The following is a 19,239-nucleotide window of genomic DNA, read 5'->3' as shown; positions in this document are numbered from 1 at the left end:
TCGTTGCAGTGCGGGCTTCTCTAGCGTGTGAGCTCAGTAGCTTTGACTCACAGGCTTAGTTGCAGTTTGCAGTATCTTAGTTCCCCACCTAGGGGTCAAACCATGGTCCCCTGCATTGGGAACATGGAGTTGTAGCCACGGAACCACCAGAGAAGTCACCAGGACTTCTTTATAGCATGGAGTACAAGTCCTTTTTTGGATATATATATTTTGCAAATATCTTCTCCCAGTTTATGCTTTGCGTTTTCCTTTAATTTTGAGGAACAAATGTTCTAAATCTTGATGAGTTCCTACTCATTGAATTCCTTCCTCAAAAATTCCTGCTCTTTGTGTTCTATTTAATAAATCTTCACCAAAGATTATTTATTTAATAAATCTTGACCAAAGTGAAGGTCAGTAGGTTTTCTCTTATGTTTTCTTTTAGAAGTTTCTGCTGTACATTTTGGTTGATGATACATTTTGAGTTAAATTCTTTAGATGGTGTGGGGCAAGGATTGAGATTCACTTTGTTGGCATATGGTTATACAATAGTTACAACACCATTTGTTGAAAATGAAACCCCTAATTTTAAATAACCTTATGTACATTAATTTTATATGTGTTATGTATAACATAAGTTGGAAACACTTCCTCCAGTTCACCATTTGTCTTTTTATTTTGAATATAAAGGTGTTGGTCCTGCAAACTTCATTTCTGTGTAATTTATCATTTGTTTTCCCTTATTGTTGCTTGATTTCAAGCTACAGTAAAATTCCCCTAACTTCCCAGTTCTGGAGGAATCCACCCATGTTTTCACCCAGTACTCATTTGGTTTTGTTTCTGTACATTTAAATCTCCGTTCCATTTGGACTTTATTCTGCTAAAAGATGCAAAGAGTAAGTCTAGTTTTGTCTTTTTTCCAAAAGGCTATCTTGTTACCCCGCTACCACATAGGATGAGATTGGTCCTTTCCCCTGAATCTGAGGCCATCTTTCTATCACATTTCCAGTTGGCAGTGGTCTCCCCAGTCAATGTTCTGATGTCTGGAAGATTCACAGTCTGGCCCATGAGCACAGAAGAGCCTGCATACAGAATAATCCTCACAGAGTACCTGCAGTCAGGCCACCTCCACCTCCCCCCATGCCTTTGTGTTACTTCCAGGGAAGCCCAGGGGCCAGTGTCTGCCAAGCCCCAGGGGAAAGAACCAACCTCATCCTACGTGGTTGGGTGCTCTGGCGTGGCCTGCACTGTCCTCAGCCATCAAGGCCCTGTTCTCCACTCAGACCTGAGTTGCCTCCAAAGCCACAGAAACTTCAGGATGGTCCTGGCCCCTGGCTCTGGTCTCACACACCACTCCAGTCTCCCTGCTTCTCCTTGCATGGAGAGGCCATGGGTGTCAAGGGACAGTTTTTCCCCTACATTCATCATCTGTGAGGCCTGGGCTGTGGGATCCATGGAGGAGTCTCCCAGAACTCTGCCAGCACATGGAAATCATGGCACAGTTGTTACCAGAGAGCCACCTGGAGCCTGGGCCTAGGGGCCCCAACTGGCATTTTTCACCCAGGGAGCTCTAAGGCAGGGCAGCTTTGAGCTGTTAGGGCTGCTTTTCTGTTGTTCTCACGGAGCTGGCATTATTGGCTGAAGGCAGAAGTGTATGGATGTGGAAATCAGGAGCCAGGAGATTGTCCTCCTGATCTCTAATTCTCGAGGTACGTGGGAAGGGGTGAGGGCTCTGGGAATCTTGTGCAGTCATGGCAGCCAGGCTTTTGTTAGAACAAGGAGTTGAGGGAGAAGTCACAGTACAGAGGAACTTGACGTCCATAAACCAAAGACCAGAGTGGAAGAAGGTGTGGAGGCCAAGCAGGGCTTCTAGTTTTTTGAAGGTATGAAAAGCTTTATTATTGACATAAAGGAGGTCTCTGAGGAGGGTAGAGAAGGCCTCTGGAACAGGTCCGAGGTGGCTTGAGAGCAAGAAGGGTCGGCAGCCTGGGCCTCTACTGCGGTCAGCAGGAGAGGCTGGAGGGATGGTCCCTGGGCACAGGTGAGGGCCTGGATGCTTTCAGTCTCCTGCTGGCATCAGAGGGCAGAGCACCTGGCTGGCTTTTCTGCTTTTCCAGATGTGGGCACGAAACGAGGAGGACGAGGCCTCAAGGTGCCAGCCTGCTAGTCACCACTCACCCTGATGTTTGATGAGAGACACACCATGTTTCACTCAGCTAATTCAGAGCTTTTTAAATGAGCTGTGTGGACTCTGCAGCCTGTAGCAGGTGAAACTGACAAGGGTGCCTTGGCCACTCTCAGTAAAACTTGTGACTCCGGGGGGATGAGGGCATGCAGGGGAGGCCTCGTGTTGTGCCTAAGTATAGGGAGAGCCATCTAGAGACCTTGACTGGTATTTTGGGGCATCTGTGAGGCGAGAGATTCCTGGAGCTTTTTACGCCAAAAGGTGCAACTCTTAGGTGACAGCACAATTTGTAAAAATGTACAGATGAGGCTGTTTGTGAGTCAAGTCACTGGGTGCTAAGACAACTGCCTGGTGTTTGGCCAGTCATGCTGACCCTCCAGTCTGGCCCTGTATCAGGGTCGTCCTGGTTAAAAATGAGGAGCAGCTCCCCTCTGAGCTCCATCTTCCATGACGGTTGGCACTTCTCTGCCTATAGTCTTGAACTCCCACTGTTGTTCCCCCGAGTTCATCCCACCCTGGAGCTCCCCAGGTGGACAGGGTCCAGCAGCCTGACATCTGGAAAGGGTCTGAGAATAGGTGAGGCTATTCCTCATGCAGGTGGAGCAGGCCAAAGGCCAAGGTTCAGCTCCATCCTGCACCAAGGCAGCTCGGCAGCCCCTAAGCTTGTTGGGTACTGCTTCTGTCACCCAGAGCGTAATGAGCAGCTGGGTACAGAGGGTCATGGGCTCAGGAGGTCCAGTTTCAATAATTGCAGCTCTAGTGGCATATTGTATGGGGGAAAGAGGGCAGTTTCTTGCATCAGAAGCCCTTGGACAACTGAGTGCCATCATGAGTGGTCCAGAGACTCCAGGAGGCCTAGCAGGAGGTGGCTGAAGCCCCTTCCGTGGAGGAGTCTTGCACAAATTTGGTATTGCATCAATTTTAGCCTCTTGTTGGAGGGGTCTCCGACTCCGTAGCAGAGGATGCGACAGCGCACCATGTACAGCAGGGCTGAGTGACACAGGCCAGCAGCAAGCCGGCCAATCAGCGATAGAGTGGAGTAGAGGCGGACACAGATACTTACTGAAAAAAGGAATCATAAATCAAAGCCAGACTGGCAGAGGAGGAGCGTGAAGCCAGAGGAGCTGCCTTACAGTAAGAATAGGAGCAGTCTTGTCAGGCTGAGGCCAAGTCTGGAAACTGTATCCCATTAGGTGTTGCCAGGGGAGAGGGGGTGGGATGGCGCCCAAAGTGTAGGGGAGGCTATGACAGGGCCTCTGCAGGGCAGCAGGGACAGCTGCTTCATGGGGCCTTGGAGGAGACGCTAGGCAGCCCATGCCACGCAAGCCCATGGACTTGCCTGCGCATCCGAGTCACCCCTCCACCCTCTCTTCTCTTCAGCCTCAAACCACCTCTCCCTCCACATTTGCAACTGCTGGCCTTGCCTCTACTTCCTTGAGAACTCAGAAGCCAGACCTTCCCTTCCCTTCATGACTACAAGCCACTGCCTCCTTTCCTCCTGTAACAGTGCAGGAAGGGTCCCCCATCCTTCCAGGACATTCCCAGGTCAGGCCCTCCCTGGTGGCAGAAGTGTGGCTTCTGGGCTAAGTTCCCCAATGCAGGGAGTCAGGAGCCAATGCCCACCTCTTAGGGGCACCTAGGTGCCCTGTAAATGTCTGATGATGGATCCAGGAGCATGTGGAAAGGAAGGGAGGAGCATGTAGAGCAGCCCCTGGGGGTGAGGCCCAGGACCAGAGCTCAGGAACTGCCTCATGTACAATTGTGCTGCAGCCTGAGTGGGGCCACAGGGCCTGAGCCACCGCAGAGCAAGAACACATAACCACAGACTGCAGATGGACACCACGGAGAGCGGGAAGCAGGGAGGGTCAAGTCCCATTACCAGGTAGGATTGGGGGGGTGGGGAGGTTGACAGCAACCAGACCTGAAAACTCTCAACCTGACATTATGAAAAGATACCAGCCACAACCACTGACAAAGGACTCAGTCCCTTGACTAGTGAGCACACGGAGGTCTGTGGTTGTCTCAAAGCAAATGTCATTTACTTTCTTGGTTATGTTCCTTAACAGTAATAAACTCTATGGATGAGTGCACAGCCTCTATAATCCTTTCCCTTCTAACAAGTACAGCTGTCTCATAACAAACTGGAAAAACAAACAACAAAGAGAAATGAGCTCACAGGAGACAAGGGTGATGGCATGGGACTTGGGAGAAGGAGCAGGACCACAGGACGGTCCCCAGTCTGTGGACAGTGGCCTCTGTGGACGGTGGCCTCGTGGGCGGTGACCGTGGGGTGGACGGAGTGAGCGAGAGCACGTCAAGTCTGGGGAGGGAGAATGAGGCACAGCCAGGGGGTCAGGGTGAAGCTGCGAGGGGTTCACTCCCTGGTGTGGATCAACTGGTGCTTGGTCAACTTTGACCGCTGGCTGAAGGCTTTTCCACAAGCCGTGCAGTCGTAGGGCTTCACCCCAGTGTGGATCCGCTGGTGCTGGATGAGAACGGAGCGCTGGCTGAAGGACTTCCCACACTCACTGCACTGATAGGGCCTCTCGCCCGTGTGGATGATCTGGTGCTGAATGAGGTGCGAGCTCTGGCTGAAGCCCTTCCCACACTCGACGCAGGTGTAGGGCTTCTCTCCAGTGTGGACCTTCTGGTGGTGGATGAGGTTGGAGCTCCGGTTGAAGGCTTTGCCACACTGGTTACACTCGTGGGGTTTCAACCCATTGTGGATCCTCTGATGTTGAATGAGAGTTGAGCTCTGGCTGAAGGTTTTCCCGCACTCAGTGCATTCATAGGGCTTCTCCCTGTGTGGACCCGCTGGTGCAGGATGAGGTTGGAGCTGCGGCCAAAGGTCTTTCCACACTCGTGGCACTCGTAGGGCTTGTCTCCCGTGTGCACACCCTGGTGCTGCACGAGTGCGGAGCTGTGGCTGAAGGCCTTCCCGCAGACGCCGCACTCATACGGCTTCTCCCCCGTGTGGATGATCTGGTGCTTTTGGAGCACCGAGCTGTAGCTGAAGGCCTTGCCACACACAGCACACACATGAGGCTTCTCCCCGGTGTGGATCCTCCGGTGCTGGATGAGGCTCGAGCTCTGGCTGAAGGCCTTCCCACACTCACTGCACTTGTAGGGCTTCTCCCCCGTGTGGACCCTGTGGTGTTTGATGAGGTTGGACACCCGGCTGAAGGGCTTGCCACACTCGCTACATGAGTAAGGCCTCTCCCCAGTATGGACCCTCTGGTGCTTCCTCACGTGTGAGCTCTGGCTGAAGGCCCTCCCACACTCAGTACATTCGAAGGGCTTCTCCCCTGTGTGGACCCTCTGGTGCTTGACGAGGTTGGAACTGCGCCTGAAGGCCTTCCCACAGGCATGACACACGTACGGCTTCTCGCCAGAGTGGATTCTCTGGTGCTGGATGAGGTTGGAGCTGCGCCTGAAGGTCTTCCCACACTCACTGCATTCGTAGGGCTTCTCGCTCACATGGGACTTCTGGTGCTTTTTAAGGCTGGAGCTCTGGCAGAAGGCCTTCCCACACTCAGAACACACATGCAGCTTCTCCCCATGGTGGGTAAGCTGGTGCTGGAGGAAGCCTGTGTGTGTGCTGAAGAGCCTTCCACACTCGTTACAGATGAAGGACTTGTGTCCAGTGTGCACTGTCTGATGCTGAGTAAGACCGGGGTCTCCTTCGAAGGTTTTCCCACACTCGCTGCATATGAATGGGCTTTCGGCCACGTGAAGTCCTGTGCAGCTGGGCAGGTCCAGGCTGCAGGGCAGGCTCCGTATGCCAAGTTGATGGGGCCTCCCCTCTGCAGGAGGCCCCTGACACTCCACTGGGCTTGGGCTCCGGCTGCAGCTGCTCTTGATGTCATCACAGTCCACCTCTCTCTCTCCTGAGGGGCTCCTGAGAAGCATCTGTGCTAGAGTGAAGGCTCCCTCCTGGTGAGGGCGGTGCATCTGCCTCTCATCCTCAGGGACCCCCCAGTCTCTTTCTTCTACACCACCATGGAGTCCTCCAAGCTCAGGTGTCTGGGGAGCATCACTGCCAGAGCTGTCTGATATTTCTACCTGTGATTCCAAGTCCTCAGAAACTTCTTCCTTCTGAACAAACTCCTGGCCCTTAGTCCTGGTGTCCCAGCCTGAAATGATAAACAGAAAGTCACATGGCGCCCCCTCCCCAATGGTCTTCATGCTCTCTCCTTCCCTTTAGCCCATCTCTGCTGAAATACATCACAGAAGATGACTTCTCTGACCATTGCTCCCAACAGGGCTCCGTATCCCAAGGCTGGAGCCACGCAGGGGTGCTGAGTGGGTGGGTGAAGAGCACCCCACAGTACTCTCAGCCTCCTTGGGCCTGTTGCCCTCTGACCTGCCCGTCGGTTCAGGAATGATTTCCATTCGCCTACTGAAATTTCTAGAATCTCCCCCAACAGCATTTTGTCTCCCCACGTCACCTGGAGGCTTCTATTCTCCTCAACGCAGACCCAGCTGTGTCGTCTGCTCAGCCTGACTGCCCTGTGCATGTGTCTGGTGGTGACAGTTTGTATTCTGGTCACCTGACTCATGGCCCAGCTGGAAGGCCCTGCACAGAGTCTGTGCCAAGACCCCCTCCGTGGAGCTTGACTGTGTGGCTGCACACAGTGAGGCAACCTGCTTCACCCTCCCACTGACCATCAGGCAGGCCTGTCATCATACCTGCAGGTGGGCTACCATCTTCTCCCAGGGCCCCAGCTGTGGGACACCAGCGGGGCTCCCTGGGGCTCCCATGTGTGATAGGGGCACAGTGAGGGCTTCAGGGACAAACAGGGTGGTCACTGAAGGAAACAAGGGTCTGGACAGGGTGGCCCAGGGAGCCCCGCCCTCTCTTGGTTGCACAAGAAGGGACATAGCTTTTCCATGAAAGGTCACAGAGGACCCATTCTGGGCTCTGTGGCTGCAGTCTCTGTCATAAGGTCTGCTCTGTTACAATCCTTAAAAAACTGAACTGTTCTTTGCTTGCAGGTCATAAACAAATGGTGAGTTGGATCTGGCCTGTGGGGCATGGCTCGCTGACCCAACTGAGACAAGATCATTGGTGTGGCTCCTGAGGGAGTGGAAATGGGAACTGCTTTGCGGGCCAGAGAGACTATTGGCCTGGAAGGATTTTACTGAGTCGGGAAACAAGAGTGAGTCCTATGGGTGAGGGTAATGGCATTTTTTATTTGGTAGACTGGATACAATTCTCTGCAACATAAGAATTACTGGAAACAATAATGAAAGTTCTTTTTTTTTTGAAAGGAAATATAAAGTCAAAAATATGCTTTAAGAAAATTTTTCATTAAAAACACTGGGTTTAATGGTGAAGGAAAAGATGTGTAAACAAACGCACTTGTTTGCCACACTGCCCCCACAAGTGTGGCACCGACTGGCCCAGCCAGCACACAGCAAACCTGTTAGACTTCCCAAGAGGAAACAATGGAGGTCTGTATGATTAGCTGCTTCCAGGTTTGTGAAAAATGCCCCATTGGAGCCATGCTCACAAGTCCTCATGTGGCTGTGGCTGTCGAGGGGCCCAGCAGAGACTCAGCAGCACCTGCCCCGCCACATAAGCCCCCAGCGGCACCGCAGCCTCGGCTGGGGGCTCCACCCCTCTCCATCCCCACAGGGGCTCTGTTATGTGTATTGAGGTGAAGTTAACAAACAAAATAACTGTTTTAAATGAACACTTCAGTGGCATTTAGTACATTTACAATGTTGTGCAATCAGAATCTGTATCTTGTTCCAAGACATTTCATTTCCATCACCTCAAAGCCCCAGTGCATTAGTCCATATCTCCTGGCCCCCAGCGCCTGGTGACCACCACCTGCATTTTGTCTCCATGGATTTACCTCATTCCTGACCTTGCATGTGAATGAAATCATGATACACAACTTTTGATGTCTGGACTCTTCCTCTCAACCTAATGTTTCTGCAGGTTCAGTCACTGCGGCAGGTACCAGTGCTTCACTCCCTTATGGCTGAATAACATTCCACGGTACAGACACAACACATCTGGTTTCTGCATCCGTCCACTGAGGGGCATCTGGGTTGCTTACACCTCTTGAGTACTGTGAACAGTGCTATGAATATGACATACGTGTACTTGACGGGTATTTGCCTTGAATTCTGCGGGTATGTATCCACAGTGGAATTACTGCATCACACGGTAATGCCAGGGCTTCCCAGGTGGTGCCAGTGGGAAAGAATCCCCGCCTGCCAATGCAGGAGATGTGTGTTCAATCTTTGGGTGGGGAAGATCCCCTACAGGAGGGGATGGCAACCCACTCCAGTATTCCTGCCTGGATAATCCCACAGACAGAGGAGCCTGGTGGACTACACTCCATAGGGTTGCAAAGAGTCAGACACAACTGAAGTGACTGAGCATGCACGCATGGTAATGCTAGGTTTAAACTTTGAGGAACTGCCAAACTGTACTCCACCATGGCTATACCATTCTACATTCCCACCATTGTTGGTGTATAGAAACACAACTGATTATGTGTACTGACCTGTACTCTGCAATTCTACTGAATTCATTTAATATTAGCTCTAGCAGGTTTTTAATGGATTCTTTGGGATTTCCTATTATATATACAGGATTGTGCCTTATACAAACAGAGGTAGTTTTATTTCTTCCTTCCCAATTTGAATGCCTTTTTTTTTTCTGGCCTGATTGCTCTGGTTAGAACTTCCAATACAGTACTGAAGAGCAGAGTTGAAAGCAGGCATATTTTCCTGATTTATGGGGAAAACCTTTTAATATTTCACTAATGTACATGATGTTAGCTGTTAGCTGTGGGTTTTTCATGAATGCCCTTTATCGTGTTGAGGAGGTTGCCTTGAATGGAGTTCTCAGTGTTTTCATTATGAAAATGAATTTGGTTTTGTCAAACACTTTTTTTTTTTTTTTTGCATCAATTGAGATGATTCTAGCTTTTCCCCTTCATTTGATTATTGTGGTAAATGACACTGATTGGTTCTTATGTTGCACCACTCTTGTGTTCCTGGGTTACATCCCACTTGGTCATGGGATATAACACTTTTATTAATGCTGCTGGATTCAGTTTGCTAGCATTTTGTTGAGGGTTTTATATATACAGCCACAAAATGTCTCAATGCATAATTTTCTTTTCCTGTGGTGTCTTTGATTATCCTTCCTTTTGTATAGTTTGCAAGCTTGACAAAACAGCATACATCCTTCTTTAAATGTCTTGTGATGCCATTTGGCCCTGGTTTGTTAGTTTTAAAAGTTACAGATTCAATCTTTAATTGTTATGTCTGTTCTTACTTTCTACCTATTCTTGAGTCACTCTTGGTGATTTGTCTTTTTAGGAATTTAGCTCTTTCATGTAGGTTATCTAATTTGTTGGTGTGCAACTGCTTTTTACTCTTTTTTACTTTTGTATAGTCGGTAATAATGTCCCCATCTCATTTTCACTTGATTTTCAGTGTGTTGTTTTTGTCATTTCTTGATCATTTCAAAAAAACTTTTAAATACATTGATTCTCTTATTGCTATTCCAGTCTCTATTTCTGCTCCAATGTTCATTATTTCCTTCCATCAGCTCTGGGTTTCGTTTACTCTTCTCACAGACCCCTAGGATGTCAAGTTAGGTACTGCTGTAAGGCCTATCTATCCTCCTCCCAATATAGGCATTGACTGCTGTAAATTTCCGCTCTGGGCTTCCCTGCATCCTGTGAGTTCTGGGAGTTTGTGGCTTTGTTTTCATTGTCTGTAGGTATGTTCTAACTTCCCTTGTGGTTTCTTCTTCGACCAACTGGTTAAGAGTGTGTGGTTTTACTTCAACAAATTTGTGCATTTTCCAGTTTTCCTGCAGTTATTGCTTGGAGATGATACTTTATATTATTTCAACATTGATTGAGACTGGTTTTGTAGTCTAATATATGGTCTACATTGAAGAATGTTTCATATGCACTTAAGAAGACTGTATCTGCTCCCTTGGACAGAGGGTATATCTATGTCTCTTAGGTCTATTAATTATAGTATTGCTCAAATTCCCTGTTTCATTACTAAACTTCTGTTTAGATGTTTTTCTTGACTTTTGGAAGTGAGGTATTAAAGTCTCCAACTGCTACTGTAGAAGCATCTCTTTCTTCCCTCAAATCTATGCCTGCTTCATATGTTTTGGGGTTCTTTTCAGTGTTTATGTTAATCACTACTCTATCTTTTTGATTAATTGACTTGTTTATCAATATATATCAAACTGTGGTGCTGCAGAAGACTCTTGAGAGTCCCCTGGACAGCAAGGAGAACAAACCAGTCAATCCTAAAGGAAATCAACCCTGCATATTCATTGGAAGGACTGATGCGAAAGCTGAAGCTCCAATACTTTGGCCACCTGATGTGAAGAGTCGACTCATTGGAAAAGACCCTGATGCTGGGAAAGACTGAGGGCATGAGGAGAAGGGGACAACAGATTAGATGGTTGGAAGGCATCAACTCAGTAGACAGGAGTTTGAGCAAACTCTGGGAGACAGTAAAGGACAGGGAAGCCTGGCGGGCTGCAGTACATGGGGTCGCAAAAGTCAGACATGACTAAATGACTGAACAACAATCTTCCTGATTAATTAACTCATTTATCAATATATTATATCCTTCTTTTCTCTTGTACAGTTGTTTGACATAGTTTACTTTGTCCAATATTAGTTTAGCAACCCCAGGTCTCTTTTGTTACTATTTGCATGGAACATATCTTTTTCACCTTTCACTTTAAGCTTAGTTTTTCCTTTGGAAGCCTCCTGAACTAAGCCTCCTGTAGACAGTATATAGTTGGGTCATACTTTTTTAAATCCATTCTGTATTTGCCTGTTGACATATCTGCCTGTTGACAAGAGTTTAAACCATTAACATTTAATTACTGACAAAGAAGGACTCACTTCTACCACTTTGCTTCTTAAATCTTTTCAATGTCTTTGACCTTTGTGTTCCTCATTTGATCTATTACTATCTTCCTTTGTGTTCAGTTTATTTTTTGTAGCATACCATTTGATATTCTTCTTTATTCCTTTTGTGTATATTTTAAAGATACTTTCTTAGTTGTACCATGGCGATTATAATTAATATTCTAACATCCAAAACAATCTAATTTGGCCCTCTCCCTTCAGCTTTTTTGGTCCCCTGCCCCATCTTTATCGAAATAAATTGCCGTAGAACATCATGTATCTTTTTATTTAATAAAGAAATTTACTTGTTTGGGGCTGTGCTGGGTCTTCACTGCTTTGCATCATCTTTCTTTAGTTGCAGGGGTAGGGGGTGCACTACTCTTTAGCTGCAGTGCACAGGCTTCTCATTGCGGTGGCTTCTCTTGTTGCAAAGTATGGGCTCTAGGGGCACATGGGCCTCAGTAGTGACAGCTCACGGGTTCTGGAGCACTGGCACAGTAGCTGTGGTACACAGGCTTAGCTGCACTGTGGCATGTGGGATCCTCCTGGAGCAGGGATTGAATCTGTGACCCTGAATTGGCAGGTGGATTCTTAACTTCTGGACCACCAGGAAAGTCCATCATATTAAGTTTAAAGTGCACAATGGGATGAATTGATACACATATATATGCAAATGATGACCACCATAAGGTTAACTGACATATCCATCACCTTGCACAGTATCCACTGTGTGTGTGTGTATGTGTGTGTGTGTGTGTGGTGAGAACTTTCAAGATCAACTCTCCTGGCAGTTGACAAGTACACTATACATTATTAACTACAGTCACCATGCTGTATGTTGAATCCTCAGAATAAAGCCACCAAGTTTGAACTGTTAACCAAAGTAGCCACAGCATCATACAGAAACTCCACTCCTATACAGATATGTTGCTACCTTTATGTTGTTGCAGTCACAAATGTATCCTTACATGTTATATATTAAGTAGTATAGGTTTATGATCATTTCACACATGTCTTTTAAATCATATAGGAAATAAAAAGTGAGGTTATAAACCAATACAACAATACTAGCTTTTATCCTAACCTATGTGGTTAATTCTATCAGAGATCTTTGGTTCTCTGTATAGCTTTGAGCTCCTGCCTAATACCCTTTCCTCTTAGCCTGTAACACTTCCTCTGACACTTCTCACAGGGCATGTCTGTTAGTAATAAACACCCTGAGCTTTTGTTTATCCAAGAATACCTTAACTTTGTCTTTACTCTGAAAGATAATTTTGCCAGATGTAGAATTCTTAGTTGGCAGTTTCATTCTCTAAGCAGTTTAAATATGTCATCCCACTGCCTTCCAACCTCCAAGGGCTGATGAGAAACTAGCTGTTTGTCTTATTGAGGATCCCTTATACAAGATGGTTTGCTTCTCTCTTGTTGATTTCAAGATTCAATCCTCCAAAAGTTTGATTATAATGAGTCCTGGTGTGGATCTCTTTGACTCTGTCCTACTGGGAGCTTGCTGAGCTTTCTAGACATGTAGGTTCAAAGCTTTTTTGCATCTTTCATCAAATTTAACATGTTTTCCACCCCTTTCTTTCTCACCTCTTTCTTGGACTCCCATGTGTGTGTTGGTTTCCTTGATAGTATCCCACTGAGAGGGTAACAGGCAGGAAGGCTAGGGGCCCCCAACAGAGGAAATAGGCTGCAAGTGTCAGACGTTGTGTCTCTCTCTCTTAAGCAGCAGGAGGAAATAAACTACAATTGTCAGATTTTTTTCTCTTCTCTATACAAAATTAAAAGGAAGTTTCTTTTAAAATTCTGTGTTGCCATGATGACACCTGAACTTAACTTTTCTCAAACCTGAGCTAACCAATGAGTTTTTCTTATGGAAATGTTTTTAAGATTAATAAATGTTTTTCTTAACATTAAGCTATGTTAATGAACTATGTATTTACCTTAGACTCTATCTTTCTTCAAGTTGATTCCACCTAAGACTCAGAACCGATAATGGCTCAACAAACCAGTATGTTTTACTCACGGAAATGTTCTCTTAAACTATGTGAATGAGACTATGTATTTGCTTGGAAATCTGCCTCTCTTCAAGATTCATGTCAGTTGTTTTATGGTCCAGGATGACTCACTTGTGCCAATGTTATCTCAAAACGCATGTTGTCGGTGAGGGGCCTGGTGCCACTCTGAGTTTTGAGACATTTCCTTTTAACAACTTGCTAATTCTCATTGGAGAAGACTCTGATGCTGGGAGGGATTGGGGGCAGGAGGAGAAGGGGACAACAGAGGATGAGATGGCTGGATGGAATCACTGACTCGATGGACGTGAGTCTGAGTGAACTCCGGGAGTTGGTGATGGACAGGGAGGCCTGGCATGCTGCGATTCACGGGGTCGCGGAGAGTCGGACATGACTGAGTGACTGATCTGATCTGATCTGAATAGGTATATAACTTCTTGCTAAAAACTAGCAAGGGAGCACTTTTTCTGCCCCCTTCTGATGTCTATATCAGAAGCCTTCTCTATCTCTTTTATACTTTAATAAATCTTTATTACACAAAAGCTCTGAGCAGTCAAGCCTTGTCACTGACCGCAGATTGAATTCCTCTCCTCCAGAGAACAAGAATCCCAGCGTCTTTCACAGCTCTGCAACAACCTTTCACCACGAGTCTGTTAGGCTCTGTTCACTTTTCTTCAACTTTTTTCTTTCTGCTACTCAGACTGGGTAACTTAAGTTCACCAGTTCTATAGCCTGCTCAAACCTGCTATTGAAATCCTCCAGAAAACTCTTCACTTCAGTTACTTTAGTTCTCCCTCCAGGACTTCTTTATTTTGACTGCACCACGAGGTATCTGAGATCTTAGTTCCCCGGCCAGGGATCGAACCTGTGCTCCATGCAGTGTGAAGCAGAGCCTTAACCACTGGAGCACCAGGAAGTCCCAGCTCTAGGACTTCCACTCTGTTTCTCTTTATAATAAATAAAATGTGAATTGTATATTTACAACTATCTCTACTGACTTTTTCAGTTCGTTCATACATAGATTTTAGTTCCCTGTCCATGGTTTCTTTCAGATCTTTGAGCACATTTAAGACAGTTTATTTATAATCTGTTAAGTATCTGTGCTTTTTCAGGGACACTTCTGTCAATTAATCTTTTTCCCTTGAATGGGCCAGCTGTATTTTCTGCTTATTTGTATTCTTTATGATTTTTTTGCTAAAAACTGAACATTTAATAATATCTACTGTGCTCCACTAGGACACTACTTCAGCACTAATTATTACTCTGCGTGGCTCCTGGCTTCCACAGATCGCAGAGATCAGCTGGAGGTGACACTACAATCTTCATAGGTCTTTTCTGAGTATACCTTCTATCTTGGGTTTCTATACATGGCTTTCTAAATTCCCTGACATATGAGGGTGCTTTTGAATGTCCTCATTTCTCCGCCCTTCCCTCCTGGGCTTTAGGAAGTTGACTGTACTATTAAGTGATGTCCCAAGTGCCTGTGGAAGTTCAGTTCATGTTTCTATGTTTTGAGCCCAGCACTTTCTACCAAGTAATTCTGAGTTAGGCAACACAGAGACAAACACTTTGATTCAACTCTTTTTCCAACCCCACACAGGGAAGAACAAAGTGATTTCTGAATAAGTTCTGCTCTGCTCCCTCTGGAAGCAGGCACCAGGTCCCACACTAGGAACACAGGATGCTCACTTTCAATATGCTGCTGAACCAGGAAGTATCTGTGAAGCTTTCCTTTTTAAGTTGCCTTTTTCTTGATTTAGCATTTGATTGGTTGCTGTAAACCTGTTTTCTAGATTTCTGACTTTGTTGGTCCTGATAGCTTCTACTTGTTTTTGTTTAATAGTTTATGTGAAGAAATGGGTGTCTGGAGCTGCCTATTCCACTATTTTGCTATACAGTGGCTTTTAAAACATGAGCTACCATCAACCTGTGTTTTACCTGGAGCAAGGGTCTTGATCTAACTCGCCATTCTCTGCTTGGCACACCCTTGGTCATCTGACAGCAAGTTTTTCCCTCAGAGCCACTTCTTGGCCCCATCATGCCTCTCATCCTCTACCCATCTCATCCTTCCAACACACCTATGACCATCTCTGCCCTTAGCCCAACCTTCTCCGGCCACACAGAGTCTGCCCACAATACTCTGACCACATGTCCTCAGTATAATACTTCCCATGTAGGTGTATTCTTGTAAAACAGCCATCATCAGATCCCAGCAAGGAAAGCTAACAGTGAGTAATTCCTGATCCCTGCTGAAAGGGCCACAGAAGAGGCAACTTGGTGAGGTGTCTTCACGAAGGACTGTCTGGAATCTAACAGGGATGGGAGCAGCTGGGCAGTGTGAATGCAGCCAGGAGGGAACAGGGCCAAGGCCTGGAGGACTAGGATTAGACCTGAGGGCAGGACTACCACCAGTCTGGCAAGGAAGTTAGGCAGGGCTCAGCTGGTGATCATCATGTCACACCCTCTATTTCAGGTGAAGAAACCAGAGTCCTGCTCAGGACACCAGGGCACCCAGGTGCCAGGCCAACTTCCTCTCTGACCTCCAGCCTTGGCCCTGCAAGTCCACAAGGCATTCTGCCCCAAATGCTGACAGGACACTTCCAGAGGTAAGTGCAGGGGAATGTAGACCAAGTCTCCCCAGAACAAGGGCATCAGTGGGGAATGCACACCCAGTACCTGGCTGCTGATGGTGAGGGGAGGTGGCTCCTGGCTCAGCGTCACCACAACAGAGGGAACCATGAAGTGCAGATCCAGGGTGGGTCTCGGCAGGAGCATCACTCCACAAAGGCCTGGGCTCTAGGGGTCCAAGGGGATGGTCCAGGAACTGAGAGCTCCACTGCTGCCTCTTTAGAGCATACTCTGAGGCTGGGCATGGCTGGGACCTGGAGACCAGCAAGGACACAGGTGAGTGTGCAGAGGAGGTAACTCCAGCGGTTCACTGGCACACCAGGCAGGGGTCACTTCCTCCACCCCTCACCCTGAGACCTCAGGAAGGCCTGATGATTGATACCACATTCTCTGATGCTGGAACAAATGGAGGTCAGCCAGCCAAGGAGACACAGACTCACAAGCCAGGGCCACAGGTGAGATACTGACCACAGAGCAAGGTGACCCACAGTGCCTGTGAGCACACCCGGAAGGGCCCAAGATTGCCATGGTAAGAGGAAGCAGCTCTCATGGCGCCTGTACCTGCTGTGAGCCACCCTGGTCCTGACACAATGCCCTGAAAGTGGACCAACTGACCTTCACAGGGAGCAGCAGCTTCAGAGGCCGGGCTGCCAGGGGAGCCTCACCACCGACACATGGAGTCATCACAGTGTCACTCTACTGGCCAGCCTGAGTTCTGCCACCCAGCAGCATCCGCAGTGGTTGTCCCCAACCCACCCTCCTGGGCTGTCCTCCCACTGCACCAGTGGCTGGCTCCCTCCCAGACTCCTCCTTAGCTCCCTCTTCACGCTGGTGTCCCAGGATTCACTTCTGCATCCACATCAAATTCCCTGGCTAATCTGTCCAGTCCTGAGGTACCAACATCCTTTACCCCATGAAGACTCTAAAGACTGGCCTCATCTCCAGCTCTAACTGGCATCTCCAAGTAGGGAGGCATGCCCAATCAGGCACAGGATGGGACCCCATGTGGACAAGTTACTGATTTTCTCCCCCTCCCTACTGTCCTGTCTCTGAGCATATGCACCATGCCCTGGCCAGCATCCCACCTAGGAGGGGGCAACATCCCTCGGCCCCTGATTCACACCGCACCATAAGCAGGTACCACTGACCCCTTTGTCCTTCAGTAATGAAGACGAAGCAGGAAATGTTGGCAGACGCTGCCTCCCAACCCTTGGACTGACTTTCTCCTCTTGGACTCATGCTTTCAGTGTTTCCAAAACACCCACTACATGTCAAGGTATTCTGAGGACAGTGTGACCATCACCCTCACGGATTTCAGTGGGAGACAGGTAACAGCAAATGCATCAGTGAGACGGGCAGGTGCGCTGGGCACAGGTAGCAGAGAAGGGGCAGAGCCTGGGGCAGGTGGGCATTTCAACCAGGTCCTGGCTGGAAAGGCAGAAGAAGGCAGGGGTGAGACAGGACAGAGGTGTGAACACAGCTCAGAGGCAGTTCCTGGGGGAGGCGGGGGTGCACAGACTGGAAAAGGCTTTGACTACCTGAGGAAAGTGAGGCACCAGCCGCATTTCTCCACTGGGAGGCAGAATTAATGAAACATCTCAGGAAGATTCACCTGGCGTGGCCGCTCGGAGAGACGGTGCATAAGCAGGGAGAACACTGACTCAAGGCACTCATCCATGCAGCAACAGAACAGAGCAGGGGGAACCTTCACTCTCTCTCTCCCCATGGGAGAGTCCATCCTTTGTAGTATTTATTCAGTTCATTTTAAAATCTGGAGGTTATCATCACTGCCTCTGAACAGGGGCACAGTCACATGGCTCAAAATTCAAAAGGTTAATGAGAACATAAGGTGACACATCCCCCAGCCTGCCACAGTGCCCATTCCCAGTTTCCAGCATGCCCATCCTGGTTACTCTAAGCTTACACAAGCAAACATGAGTATTTTTTCTTTGTCTTTTTATTATAAGTTACACCAAACTATGTCATTTTACATCTTGTTCTTCTCACTTTAGTATTTGTGGGATCCTGTCCAGGAGGTAGCAGGATGCTCCTCCCCATCCATGTCTACATCCTAATCCCCGGGACCTAAACTATACAGCAAGAGAGATTTTGCAGAGGAAATTAAGGCTACAGGCCTGAATTACCTGGTGGACCCAATCTAATCACGTGAGCCATTGCTGACTCGGATGCATGGATCGTGTGCAAGGAGTGGGGTCTCCAGGAGATAAGGACAGTCAGCAAGGAAAAAGCAACCTCAGGAGTTGGATTCTACCAATGAGCTTGGAAGCTGATTCTCCTGGCTAAAGGCTCAACCTGGTGCTAAGTAAATACACAACTGTGAGGATTACTAGCCACTACTCCACGGCAGACGGCCACAGGATGGGCCTGACCCATGCTCAGTCCCACTCCCCTGAGGGAGAATAAATCCGTCCCCGTCCCGTGAGATCCCTCTCCACCCGGAGGGCGAATCCACCACCCAATGTGCCAGAATCGGGCGCCAAGCGGCAACCCCATTCATTTCTCCCCCGTCTCCGGACAGCTCTAACGTTCGCACCAATTCCTGAGGCCCTTCCTCCGCCCCAACCACGCGCGACAGAACAGCACAGCACACCTGCCGGTCGCTCTGCGGCTGCCTCGCCGAGCGGTCCCGCCGCCCGGCTCCAGGGCAGGGATTGCTCGGCTCTGTCGGGCAGCATCCACAGGGCGTCCCTCACACGCCCTCTCGTCTGGGGCCCTCCGAGGCTGCAAGCCGCCCACGATTCCACGGCCCCACGCGCACCCGAGACAGGCCTCCCGGGGCCAGCACCCACCGCCGGTGCATCGGAGTCATAGGTAGAGCGATCAGCAACTCGAAGACGCCACAGCGCGAACAGCCGCCGCCTAGAGCGGCTCGGGGAAGAGCGCAACGAAGAGATACCCAGGCGGATCGGCCTCGAGGTGCTCCGGAAGTCCCGCCTCAACTTCCGGCTTGCGGACCCGCCAGCCCTACCCAATGTGGCTGCTCTAGGCTGAGGGAGGAGAAGTGACTCGGCGGCTCCACTCCTGACCCGGGACCAGCCCTCCCCACGCCTCCGCGAGGTGCTGGGAACCCTGGGAGACCCGCGGATCAGGGTTGGTGCAACAAGCCATTATAAATGCAGGAAGGACTAGGGACTTAGATACACAGGTACCTGCAATCAAAACAGGTTTTGGTTGATAAAAACATGCTGCATGAGAAGGAACATTCCCTCCATCAGTAAATGATCGCCTAGGTGTCAAAAGGCTCATTAGTTACATAGATAATACACATTTTGTGGGACTATCCATGGAACATCTACATAAATTGACCATACAGTTAGACCTTGCTGACAAAAGACACGCAGGTGAGAGTTGTGAGTTTTGTTTTGTTATCTTTATTTTTATTTGGCTGCGCTGGGTCTTAGTTGCAGTATGTGGGATCTAGTTCCCTGACCAGGGATCGAACCTGGGCCCCCTTCATTGGGACCGCAGAGACTTAGCCACCGGACCAGCAGAG

The 19,239-nt window shown here is 48.5% G+C and overlaps 1 protein-coding gene across 1 annotated transcript; it reads right to left on the bottom strand.

Moving 5' to 3' along the window:
* Positions 1 to 108: 108 nt before the first annotated feature.
* ZNF16 (zinc finger protein 16) lies at positions 109 to 18,667 on the bottom strand. The gene is given in 4 exon segments (XM_070382672.1): positions 109 to 4,963; positions 4,966 to 6,297; positions 15,774 to 15,979; positions 18,536 to 18,667. Coding segments are annotated over 4 exon segments (1,983 nt in total). The 5' UTR covers positions 18,556 to 18,667; the 3' UTR covers positions 109 to 4,538.
* Positions 18,668 to 19,239: the final 572 nt, after the last annotated feature.

This window comes from Bos mutus, chromosome 14, assembly GCF_027580195.1.
Source record: "Bos mutus isolate GX-2022 chromosome 14, NWIPB_WYAK_1.1, whole genome shotgun sequence".
Lineage (NCBI taxonomy): Eukaryota > Metazoa > Chordata > Mammalia > Artiodactyla > Bovidae > Bos > Bos mutus.
This window is presented reverse-complemented; position numbering and strand designations above follow the sequence as displayed.